The sequence below is a fragment of the Bos javanicus genome, chromosome 2, assembly GCF_032452875.1.
Source record: "Bos javanicus breed banteng chromosome 2, ARS-OSU_banteng_1.0, whole genome shotgun sequence".
NCBI classification, from domain to species: Eukaryota; Metazoa; Chordata; class Mammalia; order Artiodactyla; family Bovidae; genus Bos; species Bos javanicus.
In genome coordinates, this window is record NC_083869.1 from 86,004,386 (window position 1) to 86,027,715 (window position 23,330).

The window sequence follows — 23,330 nt, forward strand, 5'->3', positions numbered from 1 at the left end:
TGTTTTCCTTCAGTGCTGGGCATGTTGCTTCACTTTGAGAAAGTAGTTTTGTCTTTGTCAAATACACATGCACCAAGGCATTAATTATTTACAGTTTTCCATTATTTATCTCCTTTCCATTTAGTGCATCATCTTTCAGCAAATCATGTTTTCCCTTTGAACAGCATTTTGGCCAAGTTTTTCCATTATTCTTTCCTTTTTCTTTAGTATACTCTTGATCAAATGTTAAATATACATTATTTCTATACTCTTCAATAATATTTTCCATTCTCCTGGTCTCCTACTGACTTATTTGACTTTACTGGTCCTACATGATTTTGGTGAAAAAAAATGATACACTCTCAACAACAACAAAAAATGTATTTCTCATTAACCTAGAAGAATAAGGTCAAAAACTAATTTCAATAGATAGATAGAATAGTTCAAGTGGTTAAAAATAACTCTGAATGGGCATGTAAATTATTACAGCCACTTTGAGAATGGAAGTTTCTCAAAAAACTAACACTAAAACTACTATATGATCCAGCAATTCCACTCCTGGGTATATATCTGAAAAAAACAAAACCACTAATTCAGAAAGATACATGCACCCCAATGTTCATAGCAGCATTATTTAAAATTGCCAAGGTACAGAAACAGCTCAAGTATCCCAAAACAAATGAATGGATAAAGAAGATGTGAGTAAATAAAGATACACACACACACACATGCATGCACACACACAATGGAATACTACTCAGCCATAAAAAAGAAGAAAATTTTGCCAATTGCCGCAACATGGGTGAACTTAGAGGGCATGATGCTAAGTGAAATAAACAGAAAGACAAATACTGTTTGATATCACTTATATGCAGAGTCTAAAAAATACACAAACTAGTGAATATAACAAAAAAAGAAGCACACTCACAGATACAGAGAATCAACTAGTGCTTACCAGTTGGGGAGGGGGGCAGGCAGAATATGGATGGGGTTGTGGGAGGCACAATCTACTGAGGGTAAAATAGGCTACAAGAATGTATTATACAACACAAGGAATATAGCCAGTACTTTGTAACAATGTAAAAGGAGCACAACCTTTAAAAATTGTATTTCAAAATTAAAAAAAAAACCAACACTGAATACGTGCACCAGTGGAAAGAGCATTGGTTTGGGGTCAGACCAGCCATGGTTCAAATAATAGCACTACCACTAAACCTCTCTGACTCTTAATTTTCTCCTCCATTTATTATGCACAATGGGCATAATAAATATCTGTCTTTATGGCTGTTGTGAGAAGCAAATGAGGAAACTGATGCTAAACTGCTTTAGAAATTGTAAAGCATTAATCAAATGTAAGGCATAGTGTTTAATTGCTTGTTGAATAAATTCAGGTTTCATAATTTTTCCTTTGAACACCAAGGTTCTAATCTTGAAAACATTCTTTATTTGCCCATATTTCATTGTTTTAGGAACTTGCCAAAGTCAGGAATGATTTCCTTCTTTTTGCTGGCCTCAGTTAATTGATTTTTGTTAAACTAGCAAGACAAAAATTTCAGCACATAAGAAAACAGCATTTCATTCAAAAAGGATTTTCCTTCACGTCCTTTTTTTAATCCAAGATAATATTAAGGGAATTCCCTGGTGGTGTGGAGATTAGGATGCTGTGGTCTCACTGCCGAGGGCCTAAGTTCAATCCCTGGTTGGGGAACTAAGATTCCACAAGCTGTGTGGTGCAGCCGAAAATGAAAATACAAAATTATTTCAAAGAACAAAAATCTATATACAAGATAGTATTAAGTAGTAAGTAGCTCTTATCCATCCCTTTTCAGGCTACTTTTTTGTTTGTTTTACAAATTGTTTGAAACTCTTTAAGACAGAGGGGTAACTGGTAAGCCATGGCAAACTTCCATGGACTATACTCAGTGACTACAATAAAGAGACTAAGTAGCTTGATCCCCTTTAATAACATTTCTAGGGCAGAGATGATTGATACCATTAACTTCTAATTATAAACTTATTTTTCTTACTAGAGCAAGAAGAGGACTTTTTTTCCTCTAAGAAAAAATTAAAGAGTAGGATCCATGTATGATTTCAAGCAGAGACAGTGAAGTATCATTAAAATTTCTAGAGCATTAATTATTTCTGTTTCCTTGCCTTGTTATGACAAGTGTACCTGATCTCTTAGGGTGGCTGGCCAGAGCTCTGCAGTGCCCCACTCCAAGAACAACAGTGACTGACACTCATCCATCCCGACTCCCCTGTGGAAAATGTCCAGGAAATTGCTCATGCTGCAAGTCAAAATAGCCATGGTCTTTTGGAAGGTTCACGATTAACCCTTTCTCCCTGAAAAATACAGGATATTCTAGATACTTTGTGGTATAAAAAATAATTCTTCTAACATCTTCCAGACCCCTAAATATTAGACACCTAGCAGAAGAAGGCAATGGCACCCCACTCCAGTACTCTTGCCTGGAAAATCCCATGGATGGAGGAGCCTCGTGGGCTACAGTCCATGGGGTCGCTAACAGTCGGACATGACTGAGCGACTTCACTTTCACTTTTCACTTTCATGCATTGGAGAAGGAAATGGCAACCCACTCCAGTGTTCTTGCCTGGAGAATCCCAAGGACGGCGGAGCCTGGTGGGCTGCCGTCTCTGGGGTCACACAGAGTCGGACATGACTGAAGTGACCTAGCAGCAGTTAGTAGGGAAAGTAGCAAACAAGTAAGTAATTTGAAAAGCATGAAACCAGCTTGTATCAATTCCTTCCACAAGTGGCCCATTTCTTTTGCAGTGGTTGGCTAGGGTTGAGGCAGCAACCAGCAGGGCCACAGTATCACAGTTAAGGAGATAGGAGTAGGGTCTTTGGATAGGGTCTTTGATTTAGTCAGTTTGAACGTCTTCTTTAAACTAATTCTGCCCTGAGAACACTCTCTGAACAAACTTTTTTTTATGTGTCTATGCTGCTGATACAGAAACTGAACCAGGAATATTGATCTTCCTGCATCATCGTTCAATTCATACCATTTCCTTACTTGAAAACCTTCAACAAATATTTGTTGAATAAATGAAGTTTGAATAGTCAGTGGTTACCCACTGCCTATATAAAGTTTAAAGGATGGCCTTGGAAGTGCTCCATAAACTGATGAAAAATTATACCTCATTCATTCATTTGCTCAATAAATATGCATTGGGTACCTAGAAGAAGGAGCTCTACTTGGTGCTAGAGGGTTAGATTTGAAGACAAATCAGATACTGGCCTGAACTTCTTGGGCTATCTGATCTTCCACTATTTCATATCACTAGGGCTGCCCATTGCCCCACACTTTCTTCAACACAACCCAAACCTCCTCTACTTTGTTAGTTTTTCTTCCTTCCCTCCAACATAATACATGCAATTCTAACTTATCCTCAAATTTAAGCTCAAGTGTGCCCTCCTCCTCAAGCTCCCTCCTAAACACACTTTCTCTCCCCTCTTCAACATGAAGAAAGCTCTGTCCTCTGACTTCATGGAGAACTTAACAAGCAGTTTTGTTTGGGCATTTTCTCTTCTATTACTATTACATCAATATTTTCTGCACCATCTTGAAAGGAAGGATATTTTCAATTCTGTTTAGAGCACCTAGACTTCAACCAGTTGGCACTTAGTAAATATTTGTCAAATGAAAGAATGAATAAGTGAATGCCTCATGACTTAAGTTATAAATACTTCTTTTACAACCTTGAGAATACATTTCTCAAATCTCCTTAAAATTATGCTTTCAGAAACTTAAAAGCCAAATAGATCATTTGCTCAAGTTTATTCAATACAATGAAAATGTAAAAATGCCCACAAGAAAATGAAATGTGTTATCTCATCAGTTATGTATGTAAGGCAGAATTGTGTCACTATCTCCAAAGACTTGAAGTTTGAGAAGTGAAGTGTGCTTCTATCCACTGTGTGACAGAAGTTCTTTCTTTGAACCGTAAACCTATGCTTCCAGGTCTTCAGCTGAGCTCAGGCCAGCCCCCTAGTCCTCTCGCATCTTCTGCTGCACCTGACATCAATCCAATCAAATGTTTTCTCCAGCCACTTGGGCTGCTGAGCAATGCTAAAGAATACCCACAGTTTCAAGGGACTTTCAGGCAATCCTGAAGGGCCCCATTCTTTCTCACGAATGTTTTACAAAGTCTTCTCCTCAAGCCACCTACCAACATCCATCTCCTCCAATTTTAACATGACAAAACGGATTTCCTATGTCGTGATAATAAAGAACAATACCATGAGGGCCCAGTGTGCAATGGTTGCAAACAGCAGCCTTCTCAGTCATGTATACAACCTGTTGCCTATATAGGTTGCCCTAAGGACCTTGGAGACAACTCTTTCTAGTGGGCATTCATGACTGGCCTGCTGTCCCCAATCTAGGCTCCAGACAGGTATGTACTGTGCCTTTGGAAAGCCCCAGGGCACAGTGGCCAGGGTCCATATTGTCTAAGTCATAATGTCCATCTGCACCAAGCTGCAGAACAAGGAGCATGTGATTGAAGCCCTCCGCAGGGCCAAGTTCAAGTTCCCTGGCCACCAAAATATCCACATCTCCAAGAAGTGGGGATTTATTAAGTTTAATGTGGATGAATCTGGAAACATGGTGGCAGAAAAGTGGGTCATCCCGGATGGCTGTGGGGTCAAATACATCCCTAATCATGGTTCCCTGGACAAACGGCGGACGCTGTACTCATGAAAGCATCGGTGCTGTCCCTTCCTTAATCATGCTCACCAATAAACCCTATTTCTGTCAAAAAATAAATAAACTATAGCAACATCAAAGCTGTTACTTTTATTAAACACTATGCTTAGGCCTTTTACCTTGTGGGCATTATCTCAGTTAATTTTCACAAAGATCACCACTTATTGAAGCAGGTACAATTATTATCCCCTTTCTACAAATTAGGAAACTGAACTTGGGAAATTGAAGCATGGAGAGGTCAAATAACTTGCCCAAAGTCATGTAGGCACTAAATGTTATATCCAGGTTATAGATCCAAGTCCCACTGAACTCCAGAGCCAACTGGTAAACTTGTACTATATTTGATTCCCTATTTTACTCTTCCCTTAGAAGATGGTAGATGCTTCCTTCCCTAGCAGCCTTGGCTCTCTGCCTCCTGTTCACTCTGGCCTTTGGCCAGACACTCCAATTCCATGAACATGTCTTTCTCCGATTTCTGGGCTTAGACAAAGTGCCTTCACCCAAGAAATTCCAACCTGTGCCTTCCATCTTGAAGAGAATTTTCCAGGCTCAAGAGGAAGCAGCCAGCACCGGCATCTCCAAAGACTTGTGCTACGTGAAGGAGCTGGGTGTCCGTGGGAATATCCTCCGGCTTCTCCCAGATCAAGGTTCCTTCCTTTACTCCAAGAGCCTTTCGCACGCCTCCTGCCTACAGAAGCTCCTGTCCTTTAACCTGTCTGCCATCGGGGATGAGGAGCAGTTGACAATGGCCCAGCTGGGCCTGGACTTGGGGCCCAACACTTACTATAACTTGGGACCAGAGCTGGAACTGTCTCTGTCCCTGGTTCAAACGGAGCCCCATGTCATAGACCAGGCCACCCCGAAGATGGGTAAAATGTTTACACTGCAGTCAGTACCGTGGCCTCAAGGTGTCCTTCACTTCAACCTGCTGGATGTGGCTAAGAGGAATAATGACCCCCACAAGAATTTAGGTCTGTTTCTAGAGATAGTGGTCAAAGGAGGCAGAGCCTTGGGGGAGAATTTTCAGCTCGAGGGCACCTGCGCCAGACTGAGACGTTCTCTTCACACTTCACTGCTGGTGGTCACCCTCCACCCTGAGCAGTGCCGATCTCCCTCCCGCAAGAGGAGGGCAGCCGTCTCTACCTCGAAGGCTTCTTGCAAGAGCCTCTGCCATCGCCACCAGCTGTTCATCAACTTCCCGGATCTGGGTTGGCACAAGTGGATCATCGCCCCCAAGGGTTTCATGGCCAATTACTGCCACGGAGAGTGTCCTTTCTCACTGACCATCTCCCTCAACAGCTCCAACTATGCTTTCATGCAAGCGCTGATGCACTCCGTCGACCCGGAGGTTCCCCAGGCTGTCTGCATCCCCACCAAGCTGTCCCCCATCTCCATGCTCTACCAGGACAATGATGACAACGTCATTCTACGGCATTATGAAGACATGATAGTTGATGAGTGTGGGTGTGGGTAGACTGGCAGCAGTAGACTAGAAGGGGTGCTCTCGGGGTAAATGCTCTAATAATAAAACTACCTGGTTTATGACCTTTGGATCTGAATTGTCAGTATGTTTATGCTTACAGTTTATCATCATTATCCACGATTAATGATGTCCCCTGGTTATACACACACACACACACATACACACACACGGTCTTAATGAACTTAATTTCTGCATCATGCACCTGAGGGTATATTAGAGTCTAGATAGAAGGTATATTGATAGCCTATTATGGGCAGGTACTGTTCTATGCATTAACTTATAAATACATGTCACTGCTCTTTGAGGTAAGCATTATTATTTATGTTTCATAGATAAAGCAGCTGAGATTTAGAGCAGCTAAATATCCAGTTTTTCTAGAGGCATCAACTTTGGGAGTTCCCCAGAAGTCCAGTGGTTAGGACTCCAGGTTTTCACTGCCACTGTCTGGGTTCAAGTCCCTGTTCAGGGAACTAAGATCCTATGAGCCTTCAGACTTGAATGAGGGAGCCTGATTAGCATAAGTAAAAGTCATAAAAGTTCACCTGTGAACCATTTATCATTATGTGAGTTTATAGTAAGATGCCAAGGGAAGAGGACCAGCCAACATACTGGGCTTCATTAAAAATAAAAGTGCACCAGTAATTATATGAATGTATATTAGGAAATCAGAGGAAGGAATTAGTTAAAAAAAAAAAAAAAAAAAAAGAAGATGGTAAAGGCAGTTCTATTTCCAGTTTTTTAAGGAATCTCCACACTGTTCTCCATAGTGGCTGCACTAGTTTGCATTCCCACCAACAGTGTAAGAGTGTTCCCTTTTCTCCACACCCTCTCCAGCATTTATTGCTTGTAGACTTTTGGATCACAGCCATTCTGACTGGTGTGAAATGGTACCTCATAGTGGTTTTGATTTGCATTTCTCTGATAATGAGTGATGTTGAGCATCTTTTCATGTGTTTGTTAGCCATCTGTATGTCTTCTTTGGAGAAATGTCTATTTAGTTCTTTGGCCCATTTTTTGATTGGGTCATTTATTTTTCTGGAGTTGAGCTGTAGGAGTTGCTTGTATATTTTTGAGATTAGTTGTTTGTCAGTTGCTTCATTTGCTATTATTTTCTCCCATTCTGAAGGCTGCCTTTTCAGCCAGGACATGGAAGCAACCTAGATGTCCATCAGCAGATGAATGGATAAGAAAGCTGTGGTACATATACACAATGGAGTATTACTCAGCCATTAAAAAGAATACATTTGAATCAGTTCTAATGAGGTGGATGAAACTGGAGCCTATTACACAGAGTGAAGTAAGCCAGAAAGAAAAACACCAATACAGTATACTAACGCATATATATGGAATTTAGAAAGATGCTAACAATAACCCGCTGTACGAGACAGCAAAAGAGACACTGATGTATAGAACAGTCTTATGGACTCTGTTGCAGAGGGAGAGGGTGGGAAGATTTGGGAGAATGGCATTGAAACATGTATAATATCATGTATGAAACGAGTTGCCAGTCCAGGTTCGATGCACAATACTGGATGCTTGGGGCTAGTGCACTGGGACGACCCAGAGGGATGGTATGGGGAGGGAGGAGGGAGGAGGGTTCAGGATGGGGAACACATGTATACCTGTGGCGGATTCATTTTGATATTTGGCAAAACTAATACAATTTGTAAAGTTTAAAAATAAAATAAAATTAAAAAAAAAAAAAAAGAAGAAGAAGAAGATGGTAAAGGTAGGGAGAGGATTTTCAACAGGATGTCTGGCTCTTATCCCAGCCCAGCTCATATAGGCCTCTAAAGAGTAAGTCTCCATCTCTTCAGCTTAAGGTTCTCCTACAACCAGTGTGAGCCAGTTAATAGGAGAAACAACGTGGATATATACCTTACATTGACCTAACCAGCTTTTCTTAGTTTCTGTCACTCTAACAGAATATCATAGACTGGGTGGCTTAAAAACAAATGATTGTTCCTCACAATTCTGGAGGCTGGGAAGTTCAAGATCAAGATGTGAGCAAGATTCAGTGTCTGATGAGGGCATGCTTGCTTCCTGTTTTAAAGATAGCCATTTTCTCTTTGCATCCTGCCAAGAGAGAGAGCAGAGAGAGGGTCAGCTCTCATATCTCTTCTTATTTTTTAAAATTTATTTTATTGAGGTATATAATTGTGTTAATTTCTACTGTACAGCAAAGTAATTCAGTAATGTTCTTTTTCATATTCTTTTCTGTTGTGGTTTATCACAGGATATTGAATAGCGGGGCTTCTCAGGTGGCTCAGTGGTAAAGAATCCGCCTGCCAAGCAGAAGACGTGGGTTCAACCCTTGGTCGGGAAGATCCCCTGGAGCAGGAAATGACAACCCACTCCAGTACTCTTGCCTGAGAAATGCGATGGATGGGGAGCCTGGAGCCTGGTGGGGAGTTGCAAAGAATCAGAAGCAACTGAGCAACTAACAGCAGTAGCAGTATTGAATATACTTCCTGTGCTATACAGGAGGATCTGTTTATCCATTCTATCTGTAATAATCTGCACCTGCGAATCCCAACTCCCAATCCATGCCTCCTCCACACTCCCTCCCACTTGGCGTACCAAGTCTGCTGGGTACGCTTGAGTCTGTTCCTGCTTTGTAGATAAGTTCATTTGTGTCATCATTCCTTTGATAAGAACACTAATCTCATTGACGAAGGCTCCACCCTCATGATCTCTTTACCACCCAAAGGGCGTCTTCTAATACTATCACGTTAGGGATTAGGGTTTTATCACGTGACTCTGGGGAGGACACATTCAGTCCATAGCAGAGCCTTATTGGAAAAAGCAGTCGATTCTATTACCATAAAAAACCCAAACATTTCTCCTTCTTTTGTCCCTTCCTTTTTAATTTCACCCAAGTTTCCTCAAGGTAGCATCCCAGGGTGTTCTGACCATCTTGTGGCTATCTATTGGCCAACTTGCTTTCATGCCTATACTCATGTTTCTGAAGCTCAGCTCTCACCCTCCGAGGTCTAGGTCCTGGCTTTGTTGTTGTTCAGTTGCTCAGTCATGTCCGACTCTTTGTGACCCCATGGACTGCAGCATGCCAGGCTTCCCTGTCCGTCACCATCTCCCGGAGTTGCTCAAACTCATGTCCATTCAGTCGGTGATGCCATCCAACCATCTTGTCCTCTGTCATCCCCTTCTCCTCCTGCCTTCAATCTTTCCCAGCATCAGGGTCTTTTCTAATGAGTTGGCTCTTCCCATCAGGTGGCCAAAGTGTAGAAACTTCAGTTTCAGCATCAGTCCTTCCAGTGAATATTCAGGGCTGATTTCCTTTAAGATTGACTGGTTGGATCTCCTTGCAGTCCAAGGGACTCTCAAGAGTCTTCTCTAACACCACAGTTCAAAAGCAGCAATTCTTCTGCGCTCAGCTTTACAGTCCAACTCTCACATCCATACATGACTACTGGAAAAACCATAGCTTTAACTAGACGGACCTTTGTTGGCAAAGTAATGTCTCTGCTTTTTAATATGCTGTCTAGGTTTGCAATAGCTTTTCTTCCAAGGAGCAAGCATCTTTTAATTTCATGGCTGCAGTCACCATCTGCAGTGATTTTGGAGCCCAAGAGAATAAAGTCTAGCATTATTTCCATCATTTCCCCATCTATTTTCCATGAAATGATGGGACCAGATGCCATGATCTTAGTTTTCTGAATGTTTTTTTTTTTTTATATAGTATAAGCAAATTTTGTAACACTGAGAGACAATTTAATACTTTGAATTTTTTCTTTGAAAGATATGTTAATCACTGAAGATTTAACAGTGCTGATGTATTCTTTCAAATGTCTGTTTTACATATACTTTCTGTCAGGATTTTTTTTTTCAAAATCTTAGGGGAACTTAAAAGTTTTGAAAGCTTTAAAGAAATACACATCTTGAAGAAGAGAAAGTAACTTCCATATTCAATATAAACAGCACTTTAACGTATATTTGTGCCTTATTATCAAAGACTACTCTAATACTCTAATATTTTATGAATATTAATATGAATAATTTTATGAATGTTGAGTTTTAAGCCAACTTTTTCACTCTTTTTCACTTTCATCAAGAGGCTCTTTAGTTCCTTTTTGCTTTCTGCCATAAGGGTGGTGTCATCTGCACATCTGAGGTTATTGATATTTCTCCTGGCAATCTTAATTCCAGCTTGGGCTTCATCCAGCCTGGCATTTCACATGATGCATTCTGCATATGTTAAATAAGCAGGGTTACAATATACAATCTTGACATACTCCTTTACCATTTTGTAAAAAGTCGGTTGTTCCATGTCTGGTTCTAACTGTTGCATCTTGACCTGCATACAGGTTTCTCAGGAGGCAGGTAAGGTGGTCTGGTAATCTCATCTCTTGAAGAATTTTCCAGTTTATTGTGATCCACACAGTCAAAGGCTTTAGTGTAGTCAGTGAAGCAGATGTTTTTCTGAAATTCTCTTTGCTTTTTCAGTGATCCAATGGATGCTGGCAATTTGATCTCTGGTTCCTCTGTCTTTTCTAATCCAGCTTGAACATCTGGAAGTTTTCGGTTCACATACTTTGAGGCCTAGCTTAGAGAATTACATCCTGGCTAAGAGGAGGCAGATTTCAGTCGGTGGCACCCTCAGGGCCCAGTACCCCCCCACCCCACCAATCCTGCTCAACTGTCATTGCTAAGGAAGCCAGGAGCCCAGGTCATAACTGGCCCTCAGGATCCTCAGGGCACACAAACAGCAGGGGATAGGTCCTGCAGACTGAGACCCAAGCAGACGGCCACTGCCATTGTCCTAGAGGCGGGGACAGGGGAGAGGTTCACCACTTCCTCAAGTCCTGGGCCAATCAGTAGCTGGTCTTGGTGGGGGCTCTGGAGCCTTGCAAGACACAGCCCCCAGCCTGTTTCCTGGGTAGGTAAGGTGGGGGGACCTGGGGAAAAAGCGGGGATCCACCTCTTACCTCACTCTCCTCTCAACCACCACCTCTCAGCCTGTTGACTCAAAGGGCCCACTACTGGTGGCTCACTGACAGTTCGCTGCTTATGGGAGAGACCCGCTGCAGCACCAACCAATGGCTGAGCAGGGCCACTAAGGGTCCCTAGCAGTAACCATTGCCTGGTAAGGACGTGCAGGGTAACGGCGGCACAGTAATGCCCTTGTGCTAAGGGCTGCACTTGGCCAGGCTATACTGCAATAGGAACTTCTGCCCCTTGTATCATCATATCGTTACTACATTGGGAATGCGATGGTACCGTAGCCTATGCTTCTCAAACTTAAATGTAAGTCACCTGAGAATCTTATTAAAATGCAGATCCTTTCAGTAGATCTGGCATAGTATTTTGCTTTTAGTATCTAAGTCATGTTTGACTTTGTGATCCCATGGACTCACGGGGTTTCCCAGGTAGGCATATTAAGAGTGGGTTGCCATTTCCTTCTACACTGTATTTTTAAAAATTATTTATTTTTGGCTACATCTGTTCTTGTGGTATGCCGTTGCCCCAGGACTTCTCTCTAGTTGTGGCCTGTGGGCTTTAGTTGCCGGGTGTCACATGGCATCTTAGTTCCCTGACCAGGGAGAGAACCTGTCCCTTGCATTGGAAGGTGGATTCTTAACCACTGAACCACCAGGGAAGTCATTAGTCTATTTCTCAAAAACTGCAAGTGACATGAACACTTTTGATCTCCAGGCTAAACTTTCAGGAGCAATGACCTTGACATCTGGCATCTGAAGTTCTTCCTGGGTGATCATTTTGGAGACAAGTGATTTTCCTCCCATTATGTGTTAAATTCTATATTCTGCTTTTGTGATCAAAACTACTCATCCAGTTGCATATTACACTTTATACACATTACATACTACAGACACCAGTTAACTACCAGGTTTAATTTTGGGGGGTTTGGATTTTTTTTGTACATGATCTTCCTCATTTATGACTACTTGTTTCTAAAGTAATGGTATAATTATTTCTGTATTTTGATGTCCATATGCCACGGGCAAACTTTTCATGCCTACAAACCACCACATTGCCATCTTCCTTATGGACACAAGAAAAGATTTCTCTTCCTGTCCAAGAAAATCCCTCCATCGATGCCCTGACTTCCAACTCACTGAAAGCACATTGTTACTTCTTTTGCTAATCAGCCTGCTCTATTTTATCTAGTCCCAAACTTTCTCTGTAGTAGTACCAGTAAAAAAATGTTTCATGAAATTATTTCAAAACAGTGAATGCAACACAATTTTAATTGCTGAATTTAGCTGAAAGATGTATGGATGTTCATTGTACTATTCTTTCAACTCTTCTCAGTATTTGTAAATTTTTAAGTTTGGGGGTGTAAATACAGGAACAATGAACAATTTATCCTTTGTTTCTTCCTAGCACAGATACTCCCAGATAACATAAATTCCCTCCAGAGCCTCTCACCCATTAAAAATTTACTCCCACAAACAAAACTTTTCCCCCAAGATATTTAACGTCCTTTTGTCTAATCTGACATACAAGCATGTCCTCTTTACAATCTTTCTGCATTATAAACTATTAACAAATTTTAAAACTTTTAGCTTTTCTAGCATGAACACTAGAAATGTCATTTACTCTCTAGTTTAGTAAATCTTAACTACATTGTAAATCTGTATTCTCTATGTATTCTATATAGTCACCTCGTATTCTACAGCTTCCTATCTACATTTTTTGCCCTCCTCCTCCAGTCATACATAACCAGGGCCCTGAACAACTGCATTCAAAGCAGAGCACCAAGAAGCTGGCATTCCTGCCGCAGTGCTGCCCACCTGGTTCCAACTGTGCCACATGTTTTGTGTGTTAGTCACTCAGTCGTGTCCAACTCTATGGGACCCCATGGACTGCAGCCACCAGGGTTCTCTATCCATGGGCTTCTCCAGCCAACAATACTGGAATGGGCTCTCTCCTCCAGGGGATCTTCCCAACCCAGGGATCGAACTGGGTCTCCTGCATTACAAGTGGGCTCTTTACCACCTCAGCCACATGTTCTGAGGACCAGTCAACATCCTACGTTTTCAGCTTGCTTTTCCCAGGACTAATGCAGGTTTCCCCAAAGTAGGTATTTTTAATATTTATGAAATAGTAAATCTAGTTTCTACTGAGGTAACTGCAACCTAAAATGAAACGCTTTTTTACATCACTTTTATCAGACATATGTAAGTCCTGCTTAAACAAATGCCAAAATAGTTCTCAAGCTAGGGAGATTTTGCACTCCAGGATATGTGACAGTATCTGGAGGCATTTTTGGTTATCACAACTGGGGTGGGGTGGTGCTGCCATCTACTGGATTGTCAGGGATGGTATACGTCTTACAACGCCCAGAAAGTGACCCACACAATAGGTGTGTCTGGACCAAAATGTCAATAATGCCAATGCTGAAAACACAGCTGCAATTTCTGCTTTATCTAAACTTTTAAGATTTAGGAAGCACTAAACACCAGAGAACCGAACAACTGAACCTATATGGCTCCAACTGTGTTTTTCAGTTCTTTATTAACAAACAGTATTCTTTGGTTTTTCAACATTAAGTTCCCTTAATTGGAAAGAAAACCCAGAGTTCAATACCACTAAAATGGCACAACCACCACAGTGTAGTGCAGTAACAATACAAAACCAACTAAGATTAAAAACTGGTCTAAGACTTTGGATATAATACGTTTTATTCATCTGGTGGTACTTGATGCTCACAGGGCACCATACAACAATCTTTAAAAATACAATTAAGAAAAAAATTGAACAGCCAGAGAGATCAATTCCATTAGAGGGCCCACAGGAAAACCAACAAAAGCCCGCAGAAAAACCCACCCACTGTCCCCTCAGAACATTAATTTCTTCCTTTTTAAGTTTGGCTTTAAGAAACACCAAAGGAAAGTGCGAAAGAAAAAGTCTTTGTTAAAACATCACATAGCGTCTTTCACATAAGTATCTCACAAAATGCTTTCCTTATTTCAGAAGCATATAAAATAATTCAAACATTTGTGAGCCTCATTTGGTCCCAACTTTTACGATCACAGGCCTGCCTCAGTATTTGCCTCACCTCTCTGTCCTCAAGTTTTTGTTATCAGTAAAAAACCACTTCCAATCGTCTTTGCTCCACACCGCCACTACAAAGCACAGATGTTTCACATACACATCAAGGGCCAAAGCAAATTGAACTTATGCAAAAACCTGAATATGTAACTAAATTTCCCAAAGACTGGTTTAAAAGCAAGTCTTGGCTTTGAAATTTCATTGTATGCTTCAATTTTCACAATTAGTAATTACTGAAGGTCATCTGACATCAAGCACAAAAGAGAACAGCAAGATTTAAAGTTGCATGAGGGATACCGTTACAGTAACTTCTAAAAATAGGTGATTTTGGAAATTTTGTACCGTTGACATGTTGTCATGAAGTTATGTCACATAAGAAACTAGTTACTAATTCTGCCTGATCAGCTAATGCTCAGTATTAATTTTGTACAAGTCAGCCAATTATAAGCTATTTCTCAAGTTTAAGCCTCCAAAACAGGGAGCCCTAAGTATTAACAGTTCAATAAATTAACCTAATCTCAGGATATTGGTTTTCCTTACTGTGGCAGAGCCATTGTATGTTTAAGCTGCTGCAGCAGCTCACTTCTCATCAGAGTTCATGTTAAGTACTATAATATAAGGAGATAAACTAAAATAGCTATGGGAAGATTAACACCTAAAACTAAAAAAGTTTTGGCCAACTAGGGAAAAACAAAGATATACTTTATTATAAAAAAAAAAGTGCTGTATTAATGCTTGGTTCTTCTAAATTTGAATGGCATTTCAGCTTATGCTCAACACCTATTGATCAATTATTATCTGATTATTGGCATATATTACCTGATACTTAAGCAAAACTAAGCAAACCTAGACATTTCAGCTGCTGCCACTGTGTAGCATAAGTAATCTGTAACTAGATGTTTCCCCCTTTTCACTATACTGTATTTCTTAAGGGCAAGACGCAGGTCAGAAGTACCTCTGCATCCCTACAACTAACCACAGTGGCTGACATAAAGTAGGTGCTTAACAGGTATATATACTGTTGAGTAGTGGCTTATGACATGACATGGGCAAAGAACTCCAAAGATTGTCTTATTCTAACTTGCATGACTCAGAGGTAGCCTCACTCCCTACAGGTAGAAGTTTAAGCTCCTTTTCCCACATTCTAAACAGAATTGTCACGAGTCGGATATGACTTCAATTACTTCCCTTAAGTAAATTCATTAGCATTTTGAGAAATCAACAGATGAAAGGCGCTATGCAAGTGCAAAATAATATTAAAGACAGTTCAGCAAAGGTGCTATATTTTCTAAGGTGATGGAAGGGTTGTGCTAGTTTGAGGTTAACAGCCCCAAACCTACTCTTCCTAATGTCTTTATCAACAGAGCAATGGAATTTTGACAAAGATACCATCACTTTATATAGCTTGTATTCTACTAACTACTCTCTAAAAACCAGGTGACAGAAAACGATATTAAGCCACTTATTCTACAGAAACCAGTACTTTATCAAAGTTCCGCATTTTACAAGTCATGTTCAAAAAACACACACGAGTTAGCATTTTGTACACAAATGTTTATTTCTCAATTAAACATTCCCTTTAAACACAAGGAATGAATTCTAAATCTTCATAAACATGAATTAAAAATGAAAGCCCTCCAGTATAGTGTGTGTAATCACTGTGTTCTTGGTCACTACTGGCGTTTACTGCTTAACATCAAAAACAAAGGTTATTTAAAAATCATGCTACTGGATTTCTAGCTCTTTCTCTATGACCAGTTCTACGCTGATCTGCAATGTTTAAAAGTTTACATCACCAAATCAAAGCAAGTTTAAGGTGTGAAACAGCTGTGCATTAAACACAAAATAAACAATAAAGTTACAAGATATAGTCAAGTTCATAACGAATATAGGTGTTCTTATCATCGTTGTAGATTCTTGGGTAATGTGCTATGAGAGCATCCTGTGAACCGATGTAGATGGAGTTGTAAATTTTCCAATACACATCTCTGACTTTCCGGGCTGGGTGAAACAAACCCTAGAATAATTAAAAGGTTACATTATTTCAAGAAATACATAACCTTAACACAATTAACAAATAAACCATAAAGATATGGTTCCAAACATCTCCCTTTGAGAAAGGAAAAAAAAAAAAGATGTCAATTCCATAAAACTGAAGTGGGCAAGGACAAAATCGAATCTTCTCTCCCCTCGTAACTGTTTTCCCATATGGCACAAATATATTCTCCCTAATGATAATTAGGAACAGTGACTTAATTCAACTAAATTACTTTTTTCAATGAGTACTGTTTAAAAAATCTTTAACCTACCTGTAAACAATACTGTAGCATTCTACATGGTCCAATAGCAACTCTCAGACCCTCCAGGGCCCCCATAACTGCCTGAATTACATGGGGAGATGTCTCGAACACATTGGGCCATACATAGTTCAACAAGTGATTCAGCGAATCTTCGCAACCAAATCCATAAACCCCAAGTGACATGTGTTGCACCACTGCACTAGCAGTCTGTCTGTGTACAAGGTCCCTGTAATGGAGAGCAAAAAAAGCTTTTTATTAAGATGCAGTCTTAGTTTCACAGAAAATACTTGCCTGCCTGTTAGAAACTATATCACAAATTCAGTGTTTGGAATGGATGCAGAGTCATCCTTACACCTCCTGTATCTGACACAGGATACCTTTAGAGTGACTAATAATTCTACTTGAGAACTTTTGCTTTGATGATTCAAACCTGCTCACTATGGCTCAAAAATAAGCTATATTTTTCTTTCATAGTAATAGGAGCAAGAAGGCCCAGCACAGTGTATATTTTTGCAAGCTACTAAAAATAAGAGGGGATACATGACTCTTAACACACGAACGATTAACAGTAATACCTCATTTTGAACTCTGTAAATTTAAAATCTTTGAAAGTAATTTAATACTGTATACAGTAAATAATTAAAATGAGATTAAATCCCTTCCCTTGTGGTTTTTTAAAAAGATTCATTCAAGAATTCAACTTGGGGAAAGGAAGAGAAGGACTAATAATTTTTTGAAACCCAGAAAAAAGAACTTTTATCACCTCCCATGTTTTGACTGACTTTATGACAAATCATTGATTTATTTATTACAATTTATTCAACTGAGAACAAGTATCAGATAAAAGGTCTATGATAGGTATAAAAACAAGTTCACAAGTTTTACCCTCAAAGCCAGGAAGAGAACCTTAAAGGTATTTAAGAGAAAAAAATACCTTTTTCTCTTAAACCTTAAGAGGAAAAAAAAAGCACCTGAACCTACTTAGTTACTAGCATCTTTATTTCTCTTATTATAATAATCTATTAGGCACAGATTACAATGAATCCGTATTCCTCTTTGGTAAATGTCCCAACTAAAGTCATGTTTCTTGGTATTAGGACTGTATCCATCACCTCCAGCAATACTTTATCAGGGGTCACCATCTGAATAATTGGGGGCCTGCAGTGACAGTAGTGTGGCTCTGGCAGGCTATGTTCAGGAGTTAAAAGTGTCTCTGCTTCACCTGCCATACAAAAAGCTAAAAAGATCAGGTCTCTTCATTATATCAATAAGCTCATGCTCATCATTTTCTTTTTAATTTTTAAAATAAAAGTTGATTGGAAATTTCCTGATGGTCCAGTTGTTAGGACTCAGCACTTCTACTACTGGTGCCAGGGTTCAATCCCTGGTCAGCCAAGTAAGATCTCATAAGCCTCATGACATGGCCAAAAAAAAAAGTGGGGGGAAGGGTCTAAAATGAAGAGGGGGCACACTTGGGGAAAAAAATTGGGGGAACCATTATAGCATGTATCTTTTTTTTTTCCCCTTGGCTGTGCAGGGTCTTTGCTGCTGCACAAGGGCTTTCTCTACCGGCAGGGAGCAGGGGCTACTCTCTTAATTGTGGTGACTTCTCTTGTTGCAGTGCACGGGCTTAGTTGCCTCATGGCTCTGGAATCTTCCCAGACCAGGGACTGAACTGATGTCCCCTGTAGTGGCAGGTGGATTCTTAACCATACGATCACCAAGAAAAGTCCTATATCATATACCTTATTTGGAGAGAACAGTCACATTAATAGTTTGATAAAAATCCAGGCTAGTGGTCCCTTCTTTAACTACATCACAATAAGCAGGTCATGTAATGATTATTTCAGTAAGTTCTAAAATAAAAGAATTATTTTAACTATTTTCTTGTGCTTAGTTCAAGTCACTTACCTATCCATTAAAGCATCCTCAAGTAGTGGTGTTACAGCATAAATGTAGTCCTTTCCCATTTCACCAATATATTCAAACAAGAAGGAAAGTGACTTTAACACTCCATTTTGAACATTCAGTTCAGGAACTCTGTATTCATTCATTAAGGCAGGTAGTACTGTGAAGGGTGAACATGTTTCAGCGACGATAGCTATGGCCACAGTTGTACAAACTCTGTTCTGCCTTTCTTGAACTTTTAGGTTGTTGAGAAGTGTAGCCAATACATCATGAGGGCTGGAAAAAAAGAAATGTGCCAGCAAACTGTTAGTATACAAGTCAAAATTTTTTCAGAGGGAAGAAAAATAATCAAAGGATGGGAACTCAGTAATTTTATGCTATGGCATTATTGTTTCTACTTAAGAACTTCATTTTAATTAAAATGTTCACTTTAATGAAAATATTCAAATGAATTCATTTTCAAATATAATTGTTTTTAATAAATTTCCTGAAATTTCATTTCATTGAATGAAATTTCATTTCATTACATGTTGCTGCTGCTACTGCTGCAAAGTCGCTTCAGTCGTGTCCGACTCTGTGCAACCCCATAGACGGCAGCCCACCAGGCTCCCCCATCCCTGGGATTCTCCAGGCAAGAACACTGGAGTGGGTTGCCATTTCCTTCTCCAATGCATGAGAGTGAAAAATGAAAGTGAAGTCGCTCAGTCATGTCCGACTCTTAGCGACCCCATGGACTGTAGCCCACCAGGCTCCTCCATCCATGGGATTTTCCAGGCAAGAGTACTGGAGTAGGGTGCCATTGCCTTCTCCGTCATTACATGTTTAATATGAGTAATTCTTTGAGTGGTCAGAACGTGGTCTACCATGCCATAACATACAAAATCTGTTTCCCTTTTATCTTCCCGCCCACACACCTTTACCACATTTATTTATTTTTTTTCATTTTATTTTTAAACTTTACAAATTGTATTAGTTTTGCTATTTATTCTCCTTCTTTAAGGATTTATCTTACCACAAATTTAAAGGAACACAGGAACTAAAAGATTAGCACAGCTATTCACTGCAAATTGCTTGACTTTCATCACAAATATTTCATCACAAGTGAAAATATACTATAGCTAGCAAAAAAGGGGTGGGGGAGACTCTAATTATATAATCAACTTTTGTTATGTTTGAGAATATCTTCTTCTTATGCCACATGTACATGAAATATCTCATTTTCTGCAATGACTGTTCCAGTTTGGTTCTGGTGGAGTGAAAGCAAATAACCACAGATTATCTAACAAAATAGTTATAATTTTTAGTTGTCTGTGGATTAACTCTAGAAAAATATTTTTAAAACACATGAAGTATTAACTTGAGAATTGAACTATGTTAACTGTTTTAGCAATATCCAAAAAGAACTGGTCGTAATATTTTAAACAATAACCAAAAAGAATCAACAAAACCTGAAATCCTTCTGAAATGTTTCCCTCTCTGCAAACACTGAAGTGTTATCAAATGAAATTTTATACCCTTCTATTTTAATTCAATTTAAGATGAAAGAAAATACTTCAAAAATTGAAGGTCATTAGTTAAAGTCTATTTTAACTGCATTACTCATACCTTACCTTAAAAGAGCTTACAGAAACAGAAGCATCTTTTAACACTAAATCGGTCTATTACAAAGTTAAAAAAAAAAAAAAAAAGACGTAAATACTACTCACCCAATGGCCTTTGCAATATAACCAAATGTATTGACTGTGGCTCTACGAATAGCTTTTTTGTGTGCTTTTAAGAGCTCTAAAAGTTCAAAGCAAATCCTCATCCATTCTCTTGCAGACACATATTCAGCTCCCCTGGTTTAAAAATAAAAGTTTAATTTGTTTGTGACAATAAATTTTAAAAGGTAAATTTAAAAATTCAGTTCTCAAAACATGATTACCAACTCATTTTAAGCATTATATAAATTGTTAACTGTTCAGAAGAGATGGATTATTTTTAAATAAAAGCAAAATTTAAAAATATACCGCTACTCCCTCATTACCATTCAAACTGAAATTTCACTGAAAATATTAGCCTGACCATATATACTTACATTAGCAAAATTTGCCAAGTGAATAAAAATGTGAAAACCAATACTACTTAAAAAATATTTAGGTAATCTGCTTACCTATCAGCAATACGCCCAACAAGATCAATACAATTCTCCTGTACTTTTTCATGCCTATTCTTTAAGATGGGGGTGAGTCTAGGCAGCAGATCTTTAATTGGTGGGGTCATCTTATGCATACCTATTTAACAGAAGTCAACACACTATCAATTAACATGTAAACTGCATGCTTTGCTCATTTTATCTTTTACTTAACAATGTAATATATGTGACTAGGCATAAATACAAACTTACAGCTGCCTATGGAAAGAAAAAGCCCCAGATTCTGACCAAACGCAGAATTTTTAACTTTTCATTAACAACTTCTGATTATGTATGTATAAAAATGAAAGAAATTAGTGAAGTGATTTAAAGAATGATGGATACTCAACAACAAAAAAATTCCATTTAGTTCTGAAATGTATTTGTACACTGACATTTAAATATGGGGACAGCTTATGTTCCGGCCATACACAACAATATAAGCCAGAGGGAGACATGTAAATTAAAGCAAAATTTTCCAGAAAGGGCCCCCTTACCCTTTAACTGCAAAACAAACAGATCTCCAGTCTCCCTGCAATGCAGGGCATACTTGGATGGTATTTACACCTACGAAGAGAGAAAAAAGGAGGCAGCTGGCAGGGGCTCTTGTTCTAACTAGAATTGCTTGCTCTGATTCTCTCTCCATTGCTTTTCCCATGTTTCTCTGACCAACAATATGGTTTATAGTTCCCTGCAAACCAGAGCCCCACAAGTGGCCAAGTAACTGATTTTTAGCAAGTATCTCCAAATATAGAGGACAGGGCTGAACTGTGATTTGTATGTAAATGCAATGGTTCAAAGACGTCCTATACTGCATAAAAACCACTTACTAAAACAAGAAAAATAGTGGCTTATTTCAACCTCCTGATAGGTTATTTCTGCCCCTCTAAACTCTGCACAAGGCTGCAATAGTTCTATTCAATTACAATGAAGAATAAAACACAAGACCATATTTACTGCTCCATCATAAGGCCTTTAAAGAATAAAAGCTTTATTCTCCACCCAAAAGAATTTATAATATACTTGTTTTAACTTTGGGTAAAAAGCTGAAAGGGTAGTTTAAAAGTATTGGATTTAAATAATGAGATTATTTGATCGATTCACTTTTCTCCCTGGTTATCATTCCTTGAACTTAATGGCAAGCAGGAAAACCTCCCATAACCATTTAATTCAAGTTGAGTAAATATATCATATTTAGTCTTTAAATTTCAGAGTTCTCTCCACCCACCATTGCCTTCCTATATATTCCATGTGAGACACTGTATTTTTAGGGCCCTCTTATCCCATGACTTAAGTTTTTGAGTTGTGACTATTCGCTCCTCTCTTGCAGGTCCTAAAACTTGCCCTCTTTTCTCTTTTAAAGTAAAATATAAATAGGTTTTGGGAGGTAAGATTCTTGTGACATCCCAACTTAACTATATTTTTTAGTAGTTAAAAAATTGTATCAGATATTATCACTCAACTCCTAAATAGGATTCTGTATTTTACTTTCAGAAAATCCAAAGAAGTTTTAAAAAGCAAAAAACAAAAAATTCTTCCATAACCAACGAATTCCATACCTATTACATTTACAATGGCCTTCAGTGCTCCAAGAATGCTGCCCAAAACTTCAGGGTACTCTTCACCCAAATACTCATACAAAACAACACCCAAATGCCCCATCAATTTTTCCTGTTTAAAAAAAAAAAAAAAAAGATCAAATGTTACTGTTTATGCTATTTCTTTTGGTGAATAAATAAGAATCTGATATAAAAGTTTACCTCTTGACAAGTCTTCATGACAACAGCTGTTCGAGAGATCAAGTCAGCTGCCTGCTGCCTAACTTTTGCTGATTTGTTATTTAAACGCCACAAAACTGTACCACAGATCTGAGGCAAGTAAGGTTTGACTCGTTTGCCGAGAGCATTGACCACTGTACCAAAGCCGTTCAACATTACTGAGTCCTTATTAAAAGAAAAAAAAAAAGGCCAAGTTAAATTTAAAAACTATATTCAATGTGAACAAGAATTCAGTTTGTGACGAAACAGTTAAAACATACTAATATTCAGCTTTCAAAAATTTATTCTAAAAATGTGATGTAGAAGAACATTTCTTTGTAGTTAACTGCATAAATATGGGCATTTAAATTTTTTAATTAATTCTTTACTGATAACATTTCCTTGAAACTACTTTTTACAAATATGAGAGCCAATGGCAACTTGCCATAATAATTAGTATCATTACCTCTGTAGTCTGTTCTTGGAAAGCATAAAGAATACCATCAATCAGTTGTTCTTCAAGTTTATGATCAATATCTGCTGCTCCCAAGTTGCCCATAATTTTCTCAATTGTCTCCATAACCATTTTTCTGTACTGTTCAGCTTCATCTTTTAGATCATCCACAATCCTGGATATAATTTCTGCTGCACCGACTTTGTTTGCCAACTCCACAGTAGTATCAACTAACTAAAAAAGAGGAGGGAAAAATCAATTTACTGCTTTTCCAAGGAAATACAGAGAAATTATGAAAATGGAATATTCTAAAGATACTATTTAGCTAGTCAGTGTGCTGAAAACAGCTGGCTCCTACTATTAAAACTTTAAGATGGGACTTCCCTGGTGGCACAGTGGGTAAGAATCTGCCTGCCAATGCAGAGGACATGTCTTTGATCCCTGGCCAGGGAAGATACCACATGCCCAGACCAACTAAGCCTGTGCACATAATTATTAAGCCCACGCTTTAGAGT

General features: G+C 38.9%; 2 protein-coding genes and 1 pseudogene across 6 annotated transcripts in view; 2 read left to right on the plus strand and 1 right to left on the minus strand.

Annotated features, from left to right (window-relative positions):
* Nucleotides 1-4,183: 4,183 nt before the first annotated feature.
* LOC133236159 (small nucleolar RNA SNORA70) lies at nt 4,184-4,340 on the plus strand (annotated as a pseudogene).
* A 719-nt stretch (nt 4,341-5,059) lies between these two features.
* LOC133226724 (growth/differentiation factor 3-like) lies at nt 5,060-6,251 on the plus strand. The gene has a single exon (XM_061380597.1). The coding sequence runs from the start codon at nt 5,086-5,088 to the stop codon at nt 6,178-6,180; it is 1,095 nt and encodes a 364-aa protein (XP_061236581.1). The 5' UTR covers nt 5,060-5,085; the 3' UTR covers nt 6,181-6,251.
* A 7,578-nt stretch (nt 6,252-13,829) lies between these two features.
* The window catches only part of SF3B1 (splicing factor 3b subunit 1), a 60,866-nt gene continuing 51,365 nt past the window's right edge, over nt 13,830-23,330 (minus strand). For 3 of the 5 annotated variants that reach the window (XM_061380607.1, XM_061380617.1, XM_061380622.1), the window contains 8 exons: nt 22,828-23,049; nt 22,365-22,547; nt 22,164-22,275; nt 20,584-20,704; nt 20,138-20,269; nt 18,435-18,707; nt 16,533-16,749; nt 13,830-16,240 (listed from right to left, as the gene is read on the minus strand). In XM_061380607.1, coding sequence (XP_061236591.1) covers nt 16,082-16,240; nt 16,533-16,749; nt 18,435-18,707; nt 20,138-20,269; nt 20,584-20,704; nt 22,164-22,275; nt 22,365-22,547; nt 22,828-23,049 — 1,419 coding nt within the window. In that variant the 3' untranslated portion in view covers nt 13,830-16,081. Of the gene's footprint in view, nt 16,241-16,532; nt 16,750-18,434; nt 18,708-20,137; nt 20,270-20,583; nt 20,705-21,101; nt 21,172-22,163; nt 22,276-22,364; nt 22,548-22,827; nt 23,050-23,330 lie in introns of those variants that run through there. The other 2 variants (XM_061380627.1, XM_061380632.1) reach the window with 2 other exon arrangements.

Bases quoted from the DNA above. Each gene is read 5' to 3' on its own strand.
- LOC133226724 (XM_061380597.1), top strand. From the start codon at position 5,086: ATGCTTCCTTCCCTAGCAGCCTTGGCTCTCTGCCTCCTGTTCACTCTG.